Source organism: Girardinichthys multiradiatus, chromosome 4 (assembly GCF_021462225.1).
Source record: "Girardinichthys multiradiatus isolate DD_20200921_A chromosome 4, DD_fGirMul_XY1, whole genome shotgun sequence".
Classification (NCBI taxonomy): Eukaryota; Metazoa; Chordata; class Actinopteri; order Cyprinodontiformes; family Goodeidae; genus Girardinichthys; species Girardinichthys multiradiatus.
In genome coordinates, this window is record NC_061797.1 from 10,164,916 (window position 1) to 10,187,393 (window position 22,478).

The following is a 22,478-nucleotide window of genomic DNA, read 5'->3' on the forward strand; positions in this document are numbered from 1 at the left end:
AGCAGTCAGTTTACGTGCCGGGGTTCCCCTTCTACGTCATAAAAGAGCACAAAGGAGTAGTCTGGAAATACCTTTTTAGTGAAATTTATGACCATATATCTCAAGAACTGTTCACTTCAGTGGCATGAATTTGCTTTTTGAAATATTTCATTAATTTTTCCTTTCCATAAATGTAATTGGATTTATCATAAAGATTTGATGTCACAAGCACTTTAATTAGCCCCTATTTATGAATGAATGCTGGGTACTCGAACAGCAGATCATTACTTAACTTTGTTGCACAGGGATTGGCGGGTACTCGGCTGCCAGATTGTAGTCACTTTGGTCAGCTTATACATCAATATCCCAAGCATTGAACAGCTCACAGAGTATTGCTTAATCACTCATCCAAAAATGGAAAGAATGTAACACAAATTCAAACCTACAAAACTGACAGGCTGGTCAAGTTAATTATTAATCTGAGAAACTGCCAGAAGGGGCCCAAAGTACCTCTGGAGGAACAGTAATCCAAAGAGATTCACAGCTCAGATGGTAGAATAAGTCCTGCTCTACACAAATCTGGATATTATGGAAAAGCAGCATAAAAAAGCTACTGTTATAAGATAAATTCAAAGATAGCCACAAGCCATGTAGGGGAGACAGCAAACACGTGGAGAAGGTGCTCTGGTCAAATGAGACACAGATTTACCCTACTGGCCTGTGTGTGGCATAAAACCAACACTGCACACCCGTGGTGGCAGCACCATGCTGTGGTACCTGCTGTCTTTAGTAGTGACATGGAAGCTGAATGGAGCAAAATACAAGGCAATCCTGGAAGAAAACTTGCAAAAGGCCTGAAACTGCAGTGCAGGTTCACTTAAACCAGGGGTCAGCAACCTTTATGATTCAAAGAGTCATATCCCACCCTCACTACCAATAACTAAAAAATGTCTTCAGCCCTAAAACCTAATTGACTTTAAAAAAAAAAAAAACATTACCCTTTTTATTACTTTTATATATGCAACCACTGATCTGTGATACCTGCTAGTCTTTTGAGTTCTTGAGTTTGTGTTTTTGTTAAGTTACCTGGTCTAGTCTTTCGTTTTGTCTCCCTGCACCCCAAACCCACACTTGTTCTGTGTTTTCCCCTGATTGTCTGGTCACGTTTGTCATTGGTTCCCCTTGCTGTTCAATTATGTATTTAAGCCCGTTTGTTTCCTTTGTTCCCCACTGGTTCCTTATGTATGTTATGTGTATGTGCGATCTCGTATGTTGGCTACCCTGTCTGTGTCCTGCCATGGATAATAAAGACTCATCTTACCTGAAAACCTCGAGCTTCAGGAGTTCTTCCCTGCATTTTGGTCCATCAAAAACCCACTTTATGATATGATCAGCTTCGTATCAGTGTTGGCTAAAGTTAATAGCCTCTCTAGAGGGCCTAACAAACTGCATGTGGCTCTGGAGCCGCATGTTGCAGACTCCTCATCTAAACATACAGCACAGCTACAATAAAATGTGTGAGAATGGCCCAGTCAAAGTACAGCCATAAATCCAGTTGAAAATCTGTGCAGCAGAAACTGTTTACACAAATTATTAGCTCATGGGGGCTGAATACAAATGCCCACCACATTTTACTGATTTTTATTGTTACAAAAAGAAAACTATTGATTACTTTTCAGTTTACAATAATGTGCTATGTTGTGCGCTGTCACATGATCTCTCAGTAAAACACATTGAAGTTTATGGTTTAACATAAAATGGGAAAAAGTTTAAGGCACTTTTGCAAGGCATAGGATATTCTGCTGTAATGACTTTTGGTAAAAGATGACAGTAAATATTTTCCAGCACGTTTTATTCAGATATCAGATAACAACCTTATTGCATCTGCGTTTGCTGAACTGACGGGCTGCCATAAAAAAATGTATGTTAACACAGAAATGTGCACATCACTTAGATTCACTCAGCTCAGCCAGAGTGCTATATTAAATGTGGCTCTGTGACTCTTAAATGGACAGTTTATATAATGACTTGACTGTAACTGGGGGAAAAACATGCAGAACCTTGGGTGAGGAAATGTGTCATACAGAAAGCTTCATGAGAGGCTTGTGGTTGCTATCATGTGCCTTGTCATTTCACAGGTTTTCTTTCTCTCTTTTTAGGAGATGAGGAAGCAGGAGTGGACGGCCATCATTCCCAACTCTCAGCTGATAGTTATTCCCTTCCCACACAATAATCCCCGCAGGTACATGAACACTCACTGCAGATATAATACATTACAATTGAGACATGCAACTTGCTAGGAAAAAGCACTGAAGTTGTTGCTATAGACACAGTTGAACACTTTATTAATGATCTGATAACATTTAATGGTATTTTCAAGTTCCTTCAACTTGATACAGGCAGTGTAAGTGCTGTCTCTCAGGGAAAAACAATGCCCAGTGAGCAAACACTATTACATCGCAGCACGTGTGCTCATGTTATTATGGTGTTGTTCACATGTTGTTATCAAAGCCCAGGAGGAGCTCCAGATGGCTGTTCAGCTCTGACAAACACGCTCTCTTGTCTCCCCCTCCACACCACTTAGATTACACATGTTTCAAAGTGATTTCTTTTGACAATTTTAGAGATGTGGCATTAATTATTTGGCTATTTCCTTAATAAAAATATAAAAAACATTAACAATAGTTCATCTGAGATAGTGAAAACCGAGATCTCACAGCCAGAGATCAATGCAATAATATGTTGTCTTATTCTTTGGACACACATTAACTCAACTACATTATTGCACAATATTAGCAGTATTAACTTGTTTCCTTAACGAGTTAAAACTGGAATATTATTTTTTCTATTGCATAATATATTAATAGTATGTCATACCCTACTCTACTTCTTTTAGTTTTCCATTAGTAGTGCCTTGTAACATACTTAAATTCACACTATATCACCAAAAGTTGCTTCCAAGACTGTTATAAAAGAGTTTAACATTTAGTGGAGGGGAATTATACTATGCATGTGTTTTTTATGGTTTACTCTTGGCTCCTTAGTTCAAGTGAAAGGTACTCTTAATGCTGCAGCAGACTAAGATACATTAGACAATTTCAGGCTCCCGGTTCAGACTATGTGTGAACACTTTGAGGATGACCCTTTACAGGTTATACATAACTGCACACCAGCTCATAAATCAAGGTCTATACAGAAATAAATTAGCTATTTTTGGTCAGGAAGAACTTTACTAGCCTGCACAGAGCCCAACCTCAACCTGATATAGCACCTTTGAGATGAATTAGGCCTTCTCATCCAACATCAGTGCCTGACCTCACAAATGCTCTCCTAGACAAGCGGTCAAACATTCCCATAAACACACTCCTAAACCTTGTGGACAGCTTCCCTAGAAGAGTTGAATATGTAGTAGGTTTTACCAACTCTATTTTAAAGCCTATGTTTTAAGAATGGAAGGTCAATAAACGTCATTTGTGTTTAAGGGCAAATGTCTCAACACTTTTGACAATTTTGTTTATATTATCTTCTTATTTCCTCATCTAAGGTTCCAAGGAGGCCAAGCTAGAAAAGGCCTATAGATCCCATGAAGCCCTGTATCATTACACTTAAACCCCTGTGCTTAGGGGGGCCTTCAGACACTGCGTTGATCTTGGCCAGCTCTACTTAACATTCAATTTAAAGCCAATATGCTGGACATCAATGTATTAACTGTATAAAAGTGTTGTTTATACCTACATATGTACAGAGCAACTGAAAATAACATTCTCTGCTGGCTTTTCAGAAACATTTTAACAGTTTGGAGGTGGTAATATTTTTGTGGCTCAGGGTTATTAATTCAGCTTAAACAGCAACAAAATATTAATTAGATCATACTTTTGAATTATTCTTGGAAGCAATAAACAGAGCTGTCCTTGATGTCTTCCTGTTTTTTCTGATTGCAGCTGGAGCGCTAAGTTGTACCTTACTCCTAGCAACAGCGTCCTGCTGACAGCCATTGCGCTGATCGGAGTATGCGTCTTTATTCTTGTGATTATCGGCATCCTCCACTGGAAAGAAAAGGTCAGGACACAGAACACTTGCACAAAGCTCCACTGTTCATATTCACATCTTCTTGGTGATATACTGCTATTTGTAGATGTATATGTGTTGGTGAATGAGTGAGAGACTGAGTAAGCAGATTGGTCACAACTAGCAGCAGATGGATCTCACTGTCTGTCCTGTTGTCCTGTGGCCTCCCCACCAAGCCACACATACACAGTTCTTCTCTTCTTCTATCCATCTATCTATCTGTCTATCTCTGTGGGCCACAACCTGGAAGGACGTTCGGCTGTAATTGCCTTCTTCTGTCCTTCCAGCATGGTAGATCTGCTGCTCATTACTGCCATAATATGCCCTCCAGGGAGTCGGTGCATGTTTTCTCATGTGTTTTGTGCTTCAGCTGCTTCTGGCCTGGTTGCTTTTAGTAATAAGCTCAAACACACAGTTCAGTCACTGAAACACGTGCTTTGTCATTAGTGTGGCCAACAACACAAGGATACAAATGGTTAACAGTTATTCCTGCAAATGTACTTTTCTTTGTTTCCTTTCTCTTCTTCATACACAATGTGAATAGTGTCTGTAGATCTGAGAAGAGCAGTAACTCGTTGGCATCCTGTCTGAACCATCTGCTGTTTGAGCATGTGGGCTTCATGTGTGCATGGATGTGTGTGACCATCTAGGACACCATTTGAACATGGTTTCACACACACTGAAGCTCTTGAATTGTCCTCTTTTTAAGGGTAATATTGGGGTGTGCATTAGCTTCATCTGATATTATGTTGAATTTTATTGATGGAAAATATTAGCTTTATACCTGCTGAAATGAATAGCTGATAAACAAAACCATACAAAAGCAATAACACACACACACTAAAAACTACATTTGAAAAGAATAGAAATAAATGCAAATATAACCTAATGTGTAAAAAATCAATATGGTCATTAAAATCATTCACTTCAAGTACATCAGTTTAATACTTTTTTTTGTCACCAGTAAGTGTATATATAACCCAGATAGTTGCTTTAATGTCACTTCACTTCAGTGATTTTCAAAAGTAGCAAAGCAGAAAATCCTATTTTCCTTAGTACCACCATACTGACAGACATTTCAAATGACTTGGACTGTGCCAGTTATCTTTTGTGTTATAAAAACAAAGAAATAATTTTTTGACCCTTGACACTGCATAATTGTTTGAAGAATACAATTTAATTATGCATTACGTTTTTACTGAGAGCTTAAAATGTCCAAGTTTCAGGTTGGACATACTTCCAAAAGCTCCCCTGCAGTTTCCAGTTTGGGAAACTGGCAGTTTCTATCCAACCTGAACCTCAAAATCCAATATGGCTAAGAGTTGCCGATAATCACAACAAAAATCTTTAGATGCATTTTTGCAATTTGCATCTAAATTAGGGATGTATAATATGTCAATACTGACGTCTGTATCTGGTGTTAGTCATTTTTAACATATCAGTATCGGTCCCACGAGTAAAACTGGGCCGATATTAATAACTGATGTTTAGTTCCATCTTGTTGCCATTTGTGTGAGGGGAGGGTGTTGGCCATATGGTATTTGTTTGGGTATGTGAAGGTGATAGTTATGCAGTGCAGGATTGTGAGGTATTTAGTTGAAGCGGTGTCGAAAGATTAGCGAAATATATATATAATATTGGTAAATATCAGCTATTAGCCATTAACAGCAATATTAAAAAGCACTTTAAAATGTTACATTCAACATGGCTGCAGTGTTAGCGCCATTGTCTTGGGTTCATATCTCTGCCTGGGCTCTATGTTGCCCTGCAATTGACTGGCAACATGTCCAGGGTGTACCCTGCTTCTAACCCATTGACCACTAGAAGTAGGCACCAGCCCCCACCCCCCACAGCCTTGCAAGGATCAGCAGGTATAGACCAGGGATGGATAGATTCAGTATTAATAATAAAATAGCTTCAGTAAAATGAGAAAGATATGATTTAACCATTTCTAAAACCTTGCTAGGTGGATGTAGTTCCTTTTACTTTTAGAAATTTAGAAACTCCAGTCAGAGACTAAACAAACTTTGAGACACATTAAATATTCACTCTGGATTCATTTTTTTTTTAAATGTGATCCCAATTACTAAATGTATTATCAGGTTTCTACAAAGCTGACCTTCTATTCCCAGTGTTGTGCTTACAACAGATTTTAAACTGCAGCGATAGAAATTCTTACTGAAAGTCACCCTGGGACCTTTTTCGTATTTAAGCATAGCAATGAATTTTAAATAAATAAATCTTTGGGCTTTATACCTTTATTTTTCAGTAGCTTATCGTTTACTGTCTAAATCAAAATTACTTCAAATATTTATTTGAAGTAATTTTTCTTACTATTTTTCTTAATATTTCTTACTGTCTTCTTTGCCAAGCTTTCTTCCCTTAGTCTTGTCTTCAGTAAGGGAAACATAGTTTGATGGGGCTTTACTCTACAATACTTTAATTTCTTATTTCATTTTGTGTCTTTGTGTGTCTGTAAGGTGAACACCATCCCTGTTAGTTTGCTGCGTTTGCCTAAATCTGAGCAGAGTTTGAATCTAAGGGACTTTAAGCCTATTTTTACCAATGGGGACGACATAAAGAACTTAGTAAAATGTAAAAATGAGTCAAACTAGCAGCAGGTGGCCCTGTGTTGCACATGTAGGTAAAATGCTGTCAGGCGCTCATAACAAGCATCAACCCTTCTTCAATACGGCTTAGTAGAATTGCTAAGGGGGTAAGCTGGGGTGTAATCAGGAGGACGAGGGAAAGTGGCAGCTAGCTTAATTTGGTATATTGAAATATGGAGAGTGAGCGGAGCAACACTGGTAGTTTCGCCATGGACAGATCTTTTGAGGTGGAGGATTTTTCACCCCCCCTCATCACTGGAGGTTAAGGGAGGCGTTGTGGAGCCCAGCGGGCCTGAGCCTAGTGCCAAATTAGTAAGGAATCAGAAGGTTTTCCAAGAGGTGGTGCAGGAAAAAGTTAATAAAACTCTAGATGCGACCTTTTTAAAATTAAGGACCACAGTGGACGGAGCGAGTCAAATCGAAATATAATTTTACTATTTACAAATTATAAACCATGCCTGAAGGCTAAAAGAAAAGAAAAAGGCCAAGACAGCTTTCTGAATTACACGCAGGCAGGGCCGTTTTGTTTAATAACTTTCTAAAACAGCTGATCACACATAAAATCAGCTGTTCAGACGCACAAACATTCCCCCCAAAACACACAAAACAAAACCTTCATGAAACAGCTTGTTTGGTTCCGAAATTTACTGACAACCCTTTAGCGAACCAGGGTCTGCATGAGGAGGGAGCAGGCAGAGAGCAGACTTCCTGCATAACAGGAGGACAAGCCTGCTGAATCTGCAAAGCACGAATATAAAACCTTAAACTAACTTCACCGCTGTCAGAAGTCCGCAGTTCTGCACTTTAACGTCCTTGTCCTCATTATCGCCATGGCTAAGACAAAAACATCCTCATAAAGCCCAAAATTGTAACTTCTTCAGGCAAACTTTGTAGCTTCACCAGTTCTGGCTGGGTTCCAGATAATTATCCAAGTGGCTTAGTAATTATCTATGTGGCTTATTTTATACATAAAAACATATATAAGACATTTTTGCATATACAACAATACAAACGTTATTAGTGGGTTTTTTTTCTTATTTATTTTTTATCATTCCACGCAGGTTACTTTAATGTGACAATGTGACACATTAACGTTAATAGCAACACAGCGCACTGCACTGACACCTAGAGGTGGGGCTTCAGCCGTCAGTGGGTCAGTGGAAACACAACTGGTACCGTTGCGATAAGAGCGAGACCGAGTGAAGCGGAGCCGCACAGGCTAAAATGAGCCTTTGGAAAAGGGGCAATAGTGAGCTAGGCAACTAAGCACACTTCAAAAACTAATAACTGCACTTAAACTAACTCACAGCATCACACCATAATGATGCAATATAGATGTTAAGCAAACAGCACATCAAATAAGCAAAATATATTAATTTTCTGGTTTCTCAGTTTCAACAGTTTGTATTAGTCTACTCAAGTCACAGAAAGCATAATGGCTCTTAACATTAGAAGCTCTTCCTTCTTGCCTTCCTTGCAAAGGACAGTAAAGAAAGCCTCTTCTCACCCATAGTTGTCCTGAGTTCATTTTTATCCATTTCAGATGTGGAAAAGTCCTCTCTCCCTAACAGTTGGATACAAGCAGAGCAACAAAACGTTGGGGGAGGTTGTCTGAAGTCCACTCCTCAGCACACCCTGCAAAAGGTTTACAGGTGTCTTATCTTCCTCAGTACTGACAGAAGATCCCCAGGATGCTTTGTGTAATCGACCCCCATAGTATAGGGACTTCAGAGATGATGGTACTTTTCACTGCCAATGAGCTTGAGGTGGCATTACCTTAGTCTGTTTGCTCGCCGGCGTCATTTCTAGCCTTCTCGGTTTCTTTGGTAAAGTTAGCTACCATTGACTCAGGCTGAGTATTGCTGGTAGAAGATGATGCTTCCATGCTAAACACAGTTTTAGTCTCAATTTTTTCTTAACAAATCTGATGTTGGACCAGGCGTGAAACGACCTGCTCTATGCCCACCCATTAGCCAAACTATGCAGTGCATTGCTGCCTGCTCCCTTTCATCACCTGTCAAGTCAACAAATTGACATATAAAAGAGACAATCAGGAGAGTTTGTCGTTTGTGAACAACTTTTATTTAATTCTGATGGGACAGTTATGAAAATTGAGGCCAAAGCCCTGTGTGAACAATTTTTATTTTGTAGCAGAAAAAAAATGTCTGCCAGCAAAGAGGGCTCCTCCCTGCCCAAGGGCCCCTGGGCACGTGCCCAGCTTGCTCATATATTAGATCCGGCTCAGCCTGAGCCTTATCAGTTCAAGCCGCTGGCTCAAGGCGCTGAATCAGTGATGTACGGAGCCGGTGCTGCCAAGGCAGTAGAGGAGCAATTTAAACTCCAGACTCGCTGCGGGGGCGTGTCTGAGTGAGATTGTTTTATAGCCGAATGCGGGGCTGTGACTTAGACATGTACCAAACTGTACCGTTTGAACCAATAGAAAAAATTCAACTGCAGTAACCACCGTTTAACCCAAAGAGGGCAGCACTAAGACTGTTTTAGGACAAATGCTACAAAATTAAACAAGTTTACATGAAATAAAAAAAAATAGCACAGTAACATAAAGATAGCACACTTAAGGCCCAGTTTATCTGAAAAAAATTATTTGTGGTTTAGTTCTTCTTTAAAATGGCAGCCTACACTTTTTTAAATGATTCACAATCACAGAGCAGGTTCACCCGTGTTTGTATCAAACTCAACTGTGAATCTAATTCTGATAGCATCTGTCTTAGGAATGCTGCTTCAGAGCTTTTATGGCTCCTTAGAATACAACAAAACTTAATCTGATCTCTTAGTTGTTGAAAGGTTTGCATCATGTTGTAAATTGTATTTATAATCTTGTATGCTACAGCTGCAACTAAAGATGTGTAAAAGGTTTTAAAATAAATTCCTCTTTTATATGAATCCATTGTTTATAGTATAATATCACATGAAAAGTTGATTAAAAAAAACATTTAATTTGATTGTGTTTATTCAGTGGAGTTAATCTCCTTTTCAAATAGAACATAATTTGTCTTCACTGATGGCATTTTACAAGGTTGAAGCATATCGAGAGAGGGAACCTTGACCTTTGTCCTGGGTCCTCTCTGATGCTCTCGTGTCTTCAGCTATTTATCTCATTTTGCTATAGGATGTAGGTCTGTGCACTGAGATAACCATGGAGGGAGGTTCATTGTGTGTCTTGTGAACAGTTTCTGTGTAGACTTAGCCTCCTGTTTTGGATTGTCATCCTCCTAAGAAACCAATTGACAACTATTTTTCTGTTTGCTGTTAAAAGCCGCCAAATTTCCATTTAAAATCTTAGATGTAAAAGAATTCATGGAGCCACGCACTCCTGGCCCACAGATCCTCATGTACAGATTACACAAGGTACTCTTAGTCTTCCTTTGTTTCACATCAAACCCACATGGTAGTGTGTGTTGCTGCAAAACTTTAGTCTTATCTCACTAAAGTGCACGTTCCAGTCAAAGTCCCAGAAGATTTCTGTTTTGGAGGACAGAAGGCTTTTTCCTTGCATCACTCTCAAATAAATAATAAGTAGATTTGGTATAATGGTTGTTATACCAAATCAGCTCCAAGTGTTCGCAGCAGTTCTCTAACAGTGAGCTTTTGAGACTTTGTGTTTTACTTTCCTTTCCATCCTGCTCAGTGTGCAGGCTGACAAGATAAATATGGCTCCTCGTCCAGCTTTGGGGCCAGTCACTAAGACATGGGCCTCTGTGTTACATCCTAATGTATCTCAGGATCACAGAGAATTATGAATAAATAAATATGTTCCTAGAAACTCAGATCATTTCAGAAAAGTAAAGATAGAAAATGTTTCAGTTACATTTGTTGGTAAAAGAGTATTAAGGGTCCCAATATTGTGCTAGCAGTGATTTTGTTGAAAAGTACTATTTCTTAACATGGTATTTTCTCCCCAGACTAGTATTTGATATTTAATCAAAGTTCTTTGTAAATTGTTCAATGAGCAATTATTCTGCTGCAATAAAATATGAATTCATTTTGCACATCTTTACCAGGCATACCTCCTGGTGTTATTCAGTAGGCTTGTGGGTGTAGGTGTTTTTCTGAAATCATCAACCACTCCCATTTCTCTAGACATATTTTTTTACCTTGCTCATTGATGTTTTATTTCTTTTGAACATGCATCTGACCACTCCTTGGGGTACCACCACTGACAGAGTTGTTTTTATTTTTTTACTGCCTGGTCTTTGATCTTCTTTACCTTTTGTTAAAGGTTCAAACTAACAGCGTTTAATTTCAAATGTTACTCCTGAATCACCTGCTTAATTGATAAGGACATAATGAAGGAACAGCTGACAGCAGTCAGTTTAGGTCCATTATATGTGAGCTTCTATAAAAGAGGCCTTTGTCAGTTATAGCTGCAAATCCTGAACTCTCCTTTAATTTTAGATGTGAACACTCACATTAAAACAAATAGAGTCTGTTCACACATCCCTGCTTTAGTTTGGAGCTTCTGGCCTCTAAACCTGAAAGGTACACACCAGGACAGACAGGTTAATGTGGTGTGACCTCCTGCACCATCCAGGGAATCAAAATTGGGGTTGAATGATGTTCTCCGGTTGCTAACATCCTCACTCATATGTCATCTCCTCTCACCCTGCTTACAGTGGAGCATCCAGTAAGGTCAGGGTTAGACAGCTGATTGACATTTAGCATTTCTGTCTGTTTGCTCTGCCGCCTCTGGTATATGCTCCTCTAATAACAAAGTCAGGTAGAGGGCAGAAGAACGGTGGGGGTGCAAGATGTGTTGTCCAGGCTAACAAGCCAACAGTGCTCTGACAAAAAAAAATCTTGTGAACGTCTGTGGATTTCAGTCTTAAGTAGGGATATTTAGAAAATCTTTATAAATCTAAACCAGAAAGCAATGGAAATGATGATAAAGGGGCTTTAAAAACACATGGAGCAGAGTCGAATCAATCTGATCTTCACACAGGTCAAAATTAATTAGCTGACATTTAATCCCATTCATGCTCCATTGGACCTATCTACCTGCTTTCAGGCACAAACTCACCACTATGTCTATAAAATCTATTGACAGAAACGAATCAATGCCATGCTGCCTAATAATTATTCAAGCCTCGGGTTGATTATTAGGTGGTACGCCTTGGCTAGTCAATTACAGCAGCATCAGCCAAATGGATTGGTCTTCTAAAGCTTCGGAAATCAGTCTATCAGCTCATGAAAATCTTTAGCATCAGAACAGGACATGATTCAGTATGAGACAGGCCCTTCTTTGAAGATAGATGAAGGCTGTATTCCAAACTGAAAGGGACAGGATAAAAAATGGAGTTAACATGTCGCTGCCCATCTATTGCACGCAACATCAGGGAGGACAGTTCATGAAAGGCTGAAAAAGTAGCTCTGTTATGTGGATTTTCATAAACACAAATACAGGCTGCTTTCTGATAATTAGATATGTTAAATGGTTTTAAAAAATAATCATTTTATTTAGATGGTTTAAAACTGATGCCTGTTCTCCAATTTGTGATCTTGAAATATTGATTGTACTGTCTGAATGATTTATTATTAAATCTTTTTGTTTTTACACTCGAGCTACTTTTAATTTGTGTTTTCTTTCCATGTCTCAGTCTTTATATATGGACTGCCTTAAAGAGATAGTTTCGGGTTTTTGATGTAGGTTCTGTTGAAAGTTTGTAAGCAGTTAATATTTTACCTGCAGTAGATAACGCTATTGGCATCTCCATTTGGTTTAAATCCGGAGGCATTCACAAACAAGGACCTTCCTGTGTGAAACACACTGAAAATGGAACTTGTAAATTATTTCTGGTATGTGTTTTACACGGGAAGACCATTGGTGGTACACCACCTCCTACCTGTAGACGTTATCACTGTTGGTAGATATTACCTTCTGTGTCAATAATGCCCAATGCAAACAGAGCGATAGTTTAAAGCATTCACTAAAAAAACAACACTGGAGTTTTTAAGATTTAAAAGTCCTTTAAGATCATAGTCTGCTTTGGTGCTGGCCCCTCTCAGACCGTTAGCTTTAGCCTCAGGGACCAGCTAATCTGGATTTATACTAAATGTGATATTAACTACTTATAGCCTTTGATCAAAGCCTCTATTACAAAAATTCTGAAATATCCCTTTCAAGGCCTTTAAGCCTTATTACATTGATTTTCAAAATGAGCTTAAAAGTTTGAAGCGATACACCATAAGGAAATCGGCCATCTTTTTATTCTAAGAATTTAATCACTGTACTGTACTAGTAAACTCAAGTATTGTACAAATAAGAGGTGATTATAATGTTTAGAGTCATGTTGTAAAATGTGAGCCCTTCCTGTTGTTGAAATTGCTAACAGATCAAAGTGGTTAAAATGATCTGCAGTTGGCCAAAATACAAAATTGCAGAACAGGATCACTCATTTCTAAGTGCTCATTGAGACAATTTCCCCACACTTGGATGGAAGCTGTTTGTGGTTACAAGTGTTCCCTCCAGAGGTGAAAAGACCCCCTGCTGTCCTAATCCACCACAAAGGAAAAAGAAATTTGCAGTCCTGATTCTTTGCAGCAAGACAAAGCTTACATGAGGCTTTAGCTCTGCATCTCAACAGCATCCAGAATGACGATGTTCTCAAATTGTCTTTTTTGTTTTCTAACGTTTTGGAACATACACAGTTGCTTGAAAATTGATAATTTTATAAATAATATTTTAATCATTTCAAATATATGTAGACATTTTGTGTAATGTGTGAGCTAATTCATCCCTCCTCTTACCCAACCAACCCTACTTCCTGCCTGCCTCAGTGATCAGGAGATGCTGCTGATCAATGCTCACATATTGATTTGTTCACAAACTTATCCTCAACAACTCTTAGACAGGTAACTCGAGGATAAAAATGTTTGTATTTGTCAAGCATTCTGCACATACTAAATGCTGTTCCAGTTTCGTTGAACTGCGAAACTGCTAATTTAAAAATCATTTACAATTAATGTTTTTTAGACAAATCAGTCAACAGATTTTTTAACTGTTTGTTTTGTTGAGAATTAAAATCATTTAGTTTCATACTATGTTTGCATGTGTATACATAAAACTGACATATATCATGTCTTGTGAACCTGGGAGGGGGAGGTTGAGGCCGTGTGTTATTAGTGGTAGAATTATTTTACCTCAACAGTTTATTAGGTGGATTTCTTACTGTAGGTCTACCTGATATAGTGCCTTGCCAAGTATTTGTACCACATTCAACACATGTGGTTTTGGTTTGATCTAAACTGTTTCATTGCAAATCTGGCTTGGTGTTTAGGGTTGTCCTGTAGTTCGCTCCATCCCTCCTTCTATCAACTCTGACCTATTTCCTTGTCCATGCTGAAGCATGATGCTGCCACTACCTTGTTTCACTGTTAGTTTTCTACTATGCATAGCTTTTGCATTTATGCCAGCAAGTTTGATTTTGGTCTCACCTGAACATATCACCATCTTCCACATGTTTGTTTTTCCCCTAATAGGCTTATGGCAAACTATTAGCTGGGTTAAATATTTATTTCTTCTTGCCACTTTCCCATAAAGGCCAGATTTGTGAAATCAGTGACTAATAGTTGTTGTGTCGACAGCTTTTTTTCCACCTGAGCTGTGACTTTCTACAGTTCCTCCAAACTTACCATGGGCTTCTTTTCTGACTAATGTTCTTCTTTCCCGGCCTTTTGGTTTAGGTAGATATTTCCAGAAGATGGACTGATCAACACTCTATTAGATGTTCTAAGTTTAGGATATTATTTTATAACTTCATCCTACTTTAAACTTCTCCATACCTTTCTCCCCGACCTGTCTGCATGGTGCCGTTTGTTCACTAATAAAAACAGCTGTTCCTAAAACAGCTGGTTTTAGTGAGGCTTTGTGCTGATCCATCACATTAAATCCCAGTTAAATACATTAATAGAATTTGTTGTTGTAACCTGACAAAATGTAAAATGGTTTTAGGGGTGTGAATACTTATGTAAAGCACAGCAGCTGTTTCAGTGCGACAAGGATTCTCTGATCCAGCTGCCAACTTGATCATGGAAATTTCTTTTGTAATTTTTTAGGGCTTTTAGTGTAGAAATTTATGCAGTGTGGCACATACAGATGTTCCCAGCTTTGCTCCTTTTGAACACCTGCTTTTGATTAACTCTTGTGATTGGAGGGAGGGGGTTATTTTTCCACATGTCAGTCGTCTGATCGGTTTTATTTTGGGTGATAAACATTAATTACAGCCTCCCTTAGTCTACATCTGTCACCGTCTTCAGCCTGTAAGCTTTCTGTGGTGACATACAGTATTTTTTGTTCAATGTAATGTTAGGGAATCACACCCCGTACCTTCGTTTTAGTGAAGTGGTCGATAGGTCAGACACACACTGACCATGTCGATTTGCTCTGCAGTTAATAACATTTCAGTTGTTGCGTCTGTTTTATTTTTTCAAATGCTGCCCTCCTTTTTCTCGTGGTTTAGTTGTTCTCTGATCAGATGTTATGAATTGCAACTTGCCCCCAAAAACCTTTGCAGTCTGCTCATACTATGACTAAGTCTGTCCCGAGAAGATTGACTCAAATTACTTTGGAAGCAGGTTAGAGAGAGCACTCAGTCTCTGAAAAAAGCGTGGATGTTCCCAACAGTTACAAATGTGTAAAGGACAGCCGCATGCTTTCTTAGTTGATCAGACAAGGTGGATAATGATAGCCAGTGATGCTCAAGGTGAACATCCTGCAGGACCAGGAATAAAAAACATGGCCCCTGTCCAGTATATAACTTCTGAATTTGTTTTTTAAAAAGGTGTAAACGTCCATAATGCTGCCTTATTTTAGAGGAATTAAAGATAGATTAGGTTGACAACTATTTGCTCCACAAACTATGAGTGCTGTTTGGAATATCATTAAGGATGCTTTCACACCTGAATAGTCCAGGGAGCTTTGCTTCTGAAAGCAGACCAAACCACCTGGACAATGTCATGGAGTCACAACAGCTGCTGCTTTGGGTCGCTATCATAGGAAGCTGCCGAGGATGAGCAGCAGGCGAGGCATTGAGCTCTCCAGCATGTAGCTTTGTAAAATCAAACGAATACAGCAGTACAGACAAAAGTAGCTGAGAGGGAGAGAATATGAAACAACATTGTTACATAGATATGTGTATGTCTGTAAATCATACATAATTTCCCCCCTTTGGTTCACTTTCTCCCCTTTGTTTGGTAGCTAGTCTATTTTCTTTCCTAGGCAGAACAAATTGTTTTCTTGTTTGGTCCAGATTTGAATTCAGATGGGCTTTCACACCTGCCCAGATGAAGTGGACTATTATAGAAAGTGAACTGGTCTGTTTTAAGTGGCCCAAAGGGAGCTGGCTGTGAAAACGGCCTGAGACATCATTTGCAGGCTTGGTTTAAAGTATCAACCAAATGTTTTGAATCACCTGTTCTTTCCAGTTTTTTGAAAGTGTGCCCAGTGTTTTGACAAAGATTGTGGAATTTGACAGACTGTGGTGGATTTCATCATATACGATTCAAAGAATGCAGTAAAATCTAACCCTAACCCTAACCCTAGGCTGAAAACCAGAATTACAACACCTCAGTAAAACCCACAACTCAGCAAGGACTCAGTGTCACTTCTAAAAAACTTTCACTGTGCACACCCTTCATCTCTGCATCTCAGGTCTCTACCATGGAGAAAAAATCTAAATAAACAAGATCCAAAAGCACTGCTGCCATTCCACAGCCTAAGCTCATTAAAAATGCAGAGTTGAGGAGGAAAACTGTTCTAGGTTGACATTCTTTTCATTTCTGACTGTGTTTCTCTGGTTCAGAGGCCAAGACTCACCACCTGCAGCTCACACTTAAAAACATCAGCACCAGTCATGGTGTAGGTGTGTGCAGCACGTTACTAGTTTCTGACTGATATCAAGATTTCTGGAACATTTTTAAGGAAAGTCTATTTTTCTCCAGCAGCACATTCAAAACAGCGATCTGTACATGTTGCACAAAACAGCTCTGCAGTCATCGAGTTGAGATGTTAAGCTGCTTCACCTGCGTTTAGTCACCTGCTGGAAATATTGACTGCAATATGATATGAAGGAAGCACCAATCCAGGCTGTGTGAAATAAGAGTTCACCTGTTTTTTTTTTTACACCAATTAACAATCAGCAATCATTTATTCTACAAACTTTAAAGAAATCTTTGTTATATTTCAGTCACTTCCCCCAATTAATATAGTTGTAAAGAAACTGCAAAACATTTTGTTGATATTTCACTCAGTTGGAAATAGGGTCATAATCTTCCAGAATTCTACTATTTCTGAAATATGAAAGTGGTCTGAAAAGATACTGTATTTTTTTACTAGTTATTTCCAGTTTGACTCATTCACTCTGTCTGGGTACACAAGAGTGAAGAAAAGTATAAAATAAGGAAGCCACATTAAATAACAACAATAAGGAACAATGACAATCAGCCGTTCACATGCTGTTTTTATATTATTAAATATGCCATTATATACACTCACCAGCCACTTTATTAGGTACAGCTTGCTAGTACTGGGTTGGACCCCCTTTTGCCTTCAGAACTGCCTTAATCCTTCATGGCATAGATACAACAAGGTACTGGAAACATTCCTCAGACAGTTTGGTCCTTATTGACATGATAGCATCACACAGATGCTGCAGATTTGTCAGCTGCACATCCATGATACGAATCTCCCGTTCCACCACATCCCAAAGGTGCTCTATTGGATCGAGATCTGGTGACTGTGGAGGCCATTTGAGTCCAGTGAACTCATTGTCATGTTCAAGAAACCAGTCTGAGATGATTTGTACTTTATGACATGGTGCGTTATCCTGCTGGAAGTAACCATCAGAAGATGGGTACACTGTGGTCATAAAGGGATGGACATGGTCAGCAACAATACTCAGGTAGGCTGTGGTGTTGACAAGATGCTCAATTGGTACTAAGGGGCCCAAAGTGTGCCAAGAAAATATCCTCCACACCATTACACCACCACCAGCCTGAACCGTTGATACAAGGCAGGATGGATCCATGCTTTCATGTTGTTGACGCCATATTCTGACCCTTCTTTTTTTCGGACCATTCTCTGTAAACCCTATAGATGGTAGTCCGTGAAAATCCCAGTAGATCAGCAGTTTCTGAAATACTCAGACCAGCTTGTCTGGCACCAACAACCATGCCATGTTTAAAGTCACTTAAATCACTTTTCTTCCCCATTTTGATGCTCGGTTTGAACTGCAGCAGATCGTCTTGACCATGTCTACATGTCTAAATGCATTGAGTTGCTGCCATGTGATTGGCTGATTAGAAATTTGCATTAACGAGCAGTTGGACAGGTGTACCTAATAAAGTGGCCGATGAGTGTACAATCCAAATGGGTCCAGATTTGAAGGTTTAAGTTGTATTTGTTCATGTTTTAAAGTATTGTGTAGTATATATGGAGAAGTAGTATATTTTTGTCATGTTTTGATTATACATTTGTTCAAATGGTTTTCCAAAGTCTGCAGAACACATCTGGTCCTAGTTGCTACTAATAAAATTATACCTTGAATCCCCAACTAAATGTTAGCACTGCTGTGTTTTTGTGTCACTCAGAAAGCGGACGACAGAGAGAAGAGGCAGGAAGCCCATCGTTTCCATTTTGATGCCATGTGAAGGAACAGAGCTGCATCACACAGGAACATCCTCTCCTCCTCCGTTCAATCAGCCACTCATTCAAACATTCACTCATTTTGACCCAGGCCCATTTCAGGGCCCAATAAATTGATACTCATGTGCCCTAAAGCATTTCTTTTTTTATCCTTTCCAGTCAATGAGTCAGATGTGAAATATTTATGTTGCATTTGATTTATTCATTCCAGTGTTAGAAGCAGGGGAGCAGCATCAAGGCCCCAGAGACATCCTACCAGGGATCACTGTGAAGATTTAAGCAGTGACTTCACAGGACTGACTCTAGTTCAGAGTCAGAGATTTGTGTTTAAATGCTGGCCATGTAACTCATTTGTTGGTATGATTTGTATTTAGGTTAAATGTCCACTAAAGGTAAGCATGTTTTGGGTCAAATGTTAAAAAGGTTTAATATTAGTACTTTAATATAAGGCTTCTTCAGATAATTTAAACAGAGCTGATACTGATTCACCAGAGGCTGCTGGAAAATAAACAAAACTGGGTCTGTACAATGTGTCGAAGCTTCCAGTCTCACCAACCCTGATGAACAGCTTCCTGGTTTACTGAACACGTATTTATCTTTTGCCCAGTTGATTGTGCCACAGCTTATCGTGGAAGTGCAAAAAGAGTATGCTGCAAACATGTAAAGCTTCTGCATGCAGGCTGAGGGAATAGTCTAAAAACTGTTAGTCCTGCTGAGTGAAGCACATTTTCCTCTGATTGAAAGTGGATTTTTGTTCTGCCTTTTCAACGCTTGATTGAGCCAAGTCCTCTGACTTGTCATGTTATTTATTTTCCAAGGATGAGATCATGCCATCAAGGTTGTTTGCACTTTTTTAAACTAATTATTAACTGTGGGTGTATTTACTGTATTTGATTTCGTATTGTGGATTCAGCTTGCAAATTAATATTTAAGCGACTAACTGTGTTAACTTACTGTGGCTGAGAATAAAGGTTTCTGCTTGAGTCATTCTGTGGTTGATGTGCTGTATGATTTTTTTCTCATGCGTTGCATTATTGTGATTGCTTCCCATCAGGTCCTACATTGACTACCTCTGCACATTTGTCCCCTGCAGATGCTGCATTAGAACATCCTGTTTGTGCAGGAGCTGGGAAGCTGGAGGAAAATTATCTAAATGTGTAATGAGTTCAGCACCAGTGAAATTAAATGGCCTTTAATTTTCCAGAGGACCCCCAGAGGCAGCTTTGAGCATCCCGGTGGGCCGCTCGCCACACTTCAGGAACCAACCTGCTAAATAGCCAAATGCATGGTGGGAATGAGCCTTCTCCACACTGCAAACCAAAGTAAGCATGTCTGAACTGAAGGTTGGTTGCCTTTAAGCACATCCCAACTGATGCCTAGCATGGGGGGTGGGGGCAGAACAAGGGAGTAGGTGGTACTACAAGCTATTATAAAAGTAAACAGAAATAGACTGAATAAAACAGGAAATCTTAAAAAAGTAAAAGCATACACTTCAATTAGGAATTTTGCAGGGTATATATTACACATTAAGGGTTGTTTAATTAATGCTTGTAAATGTAATGTTCAATAATAATTCATTTCTAACCTCTGCTTTGTTTTGGCAACAAATCCTCCCTAAACAATTTAATCATAATTAAATGAATATGTCCAGCTAGGAACACATTTACATGGGTTGTAATATAATTAAATATTAAATTAATAGAAGTTTGGAACTATCACATGACCAACTGGTTTAGTACGGAGCTGATGCTGCACATACCTGCTAGCAAGTTTTTGTTGTTTTCCACTTTCCACTGATTATCTGATTATTCAAATATAAAATGACACAGGAACGATTTTCCTCCAGTGCTGCCATACTCCAGAACTGCAACCTACCTGGATTAGACGTTCAGTGCTCAGAGACATGGCCAAGGTTAGAAAGACTGAAACTCAACGACCCCTGAACAAAACATTTAAGTTGCAACATCAAGACTGGGCCAAGAAATATCTGAAGATAGATAAAGGAGTGACTCTTACTAGACCAGATAGATGGGCCTGTTGCTAGATCAGTAACAGGCATAGAACCACACTTAAACTCAGATGCCAGGAAGGTGTAGTGGTTCGGGCTTGTATCATTATTGGCTAGTTGAACCTTTTGGCGTTGAAGATTGGCTCAAAATTAGTTCCTAAACCTACTGCCAGTTTTTACAGAAACCTTTCCTCAAGCAGCGGTACTGGAAAAAGTCTGCATCTTTCAAGGTGAACATGCATGATTCTTATGCAGAAAATGCTCCATTGCACATCAATGTACTCTGTTCTGTGGCTATCCAATAAAAGCCCTAAAGATGGAAAAAGACATTGACAGGGCTACTTCTTCACCTAACCTAAACACTATGGAGAACTTTTGGATCCTTCTTAAACGGAGATTTATGGGGAAGAGAAACAGTCCACCTCTCTGTGGACTGGACCACCACTTGCCCTCTGGGAAGTGGTGGTCACAGATCAAGAAACAGACTCCATACATGGAAGGATGGTGACTGTTACTTACAAGATGTGGGACTATATTGGACACTGGTTTTCTTTTTCTGTGATATTAAATATATACAAATAAGTGAGATGGGAAACGTTTGATTAAATTGCTAAATAATTTACATACTAACAGTTGCCCAGTAATTGTGCATCCATAGTTATTCTCCCAGGAAAGTTGGTTTCTTGTTTAGATATTTGGGTCTGAGGTTTAACAGCCTCCCTCTGTAGTTGTTCAGTAATAAAATGTATCCTCAAAAATACTAACAGCCTAATAATTAAACACACAGTAAGACTTAAGCAACACAGAATCAGAATTATTTTATACATTTATTTTTTGTTGTAAACTAATATTCCCGTCTTTAAAATGAACAAATGTTCTAACATGGAGGTTGTTAGGACATCGGTCGAGCTGTGGTGAGTGATGGTAAAGGGCCCATACAGTCCTGGACCGGCTCTAGATCCTTGTTAAATGTAGTCTCTGTAATTTAGTTATTCTTTTGTTTTACGGTGGTCCATGGAAGGAAATATTTTCTCCAATAAAAGAAAAAAAAAACTCAACATCAATTTTTAACAATTCCTGAATCAGCACCAAAAACAAACAAAAGAATGTAAGGTTTATTTAGATGTTTTCTTCTCACTTTACTTTCTCATCTGGTCGCTGGCTAAAGGAAAAGAATTTCAACCGGAAGATGATGCTCTCTGTTGAGGTTACCTTGACGATGCTGGTAACAGCCACTCATTGATGTAAGCAGCGCCGAGGCTTAAATGAGCTTCGTTCAGGAGGAGCGCCTCTTAGTTCTGACGCGGACTGAACCCAGAAAGCGTCTCTCCGCCTGCTTCTAGTTTTTTTTTTTTTTCCTTTGTCTCTATCACTCCTTTATCCGTGTGCGTCTTTTGGATAGCAGCCTTTCTGTGCGCACCAGTCGTGCTTCTTCGTCTCATGTCTTCAGTGCGCTCCATCTGAAAGCGGATCGGACCGTGAGGATGCCCAGCGCAAGGTTCAGCATCACAGCCAAACGGAGCGGGATTTCCAGCTGAAGAGGAGCTCGTTACTTCCAGCTGCCAGTTTTAGCGCGCCTCTCTGTGATGGATTTACTGCTGCTGTTGCTGGAAAGTTGGATTTCGTGAATCCCCCCGTGGATCCGTTTACAATGCACAGATCAGGAGAACATTTTTAGAAAGGCGCTTTGGAAATCCACCGTGAGAAGAAATGCACAGAGGTAAATTTAATAAACGCAGAAGATGTGGCTCCGCTCCCAGTGAGGGGATCGCCTGGATGTATTTTAACTAAATCAGTTCAACTTAATTTCATTGTCACGGTTAGCTTTGCATTTGAACACGTGTCCTTTAAAATAATCTATACAATTTTCATCTACTTCTCTTTGATCGTTAGACCTAAACTATAGCTCTATCCACCTGCTGGTTTTCATCTGTAGGTCAGTTAATATTTGACAATAGCCTATATATGTAAAAACTGCATTATATCAGTCATTAGTTCGGTTTTTACATTTAAAGAATTTCATTCGAATTATTATTTACTTATTTATTCATTTACTGTGAATTTTCTGCAGACTAATGATCTGGTGCTGAACAGTTTAAGATTAGAGTGGCGTTACAGATACGGTAAATTTGCTTCATTAAAACATATTTCAGCA

At 39.1% G+C, this 22,478-nt stretch overlaps 2 protein-coding genes across 3 annotated transcripts in view; both read left to right on the plus strand.

Annotated features, from left to right (window-relative positions):
* itfg1 (integrin alpha FG-GAP repeat containing 1) overlaps nt 1-19,302 on the plus strand; it is a 213,706-nt gene extending 194,404 nt beyond the window's left edge. Inside the window, exons 16-18 of the mRNA XM_047362733.1 lie at nt 2,139-2,221; nt 3,921-4,038; nt 18,261-19,302. Of these exons, the coding sequence (XP_047218689.1) occupies nt 2,139-2,221; nt 3,921-4,038; nt 18,261-18,320 (261 nt within the window). The 3' untranslated portion in view covers nt 18,321-19,302. The remainder of the gene's footprint in view (nt 1-2,138; nt 2,222-3,920; nt 4,039-18,260) is intronic.
* A 137-nt stretch (nt 19,303-19,439) lies between these two features.
* Nucleotides 19,440-22,478, plus strand: part of LOC124866783 (neuropilin and tolloid-like protein 2) — a 32,457-nt gene continuing 29,418 nt past the window's right edge. Inside the window, exon 1 of one of the 2 annotated variants that reach the window (XM_047362730.1) lies at nt 19,440-19,637. In XM_047362730.1, coding sequence (XP_047218686.1) covers nt 19,601-19,637 — 37 coding nt within the window. In that variant the 5' untranslated portion in view covers nt 19,440-19,600. Of the gene's footprint in view, nt 19,638-21,202; nt 22,044-22,478 lie in introns of those variants that run through there. The other variant, XM_047362731.1, reaches the window with a different exon arrangement.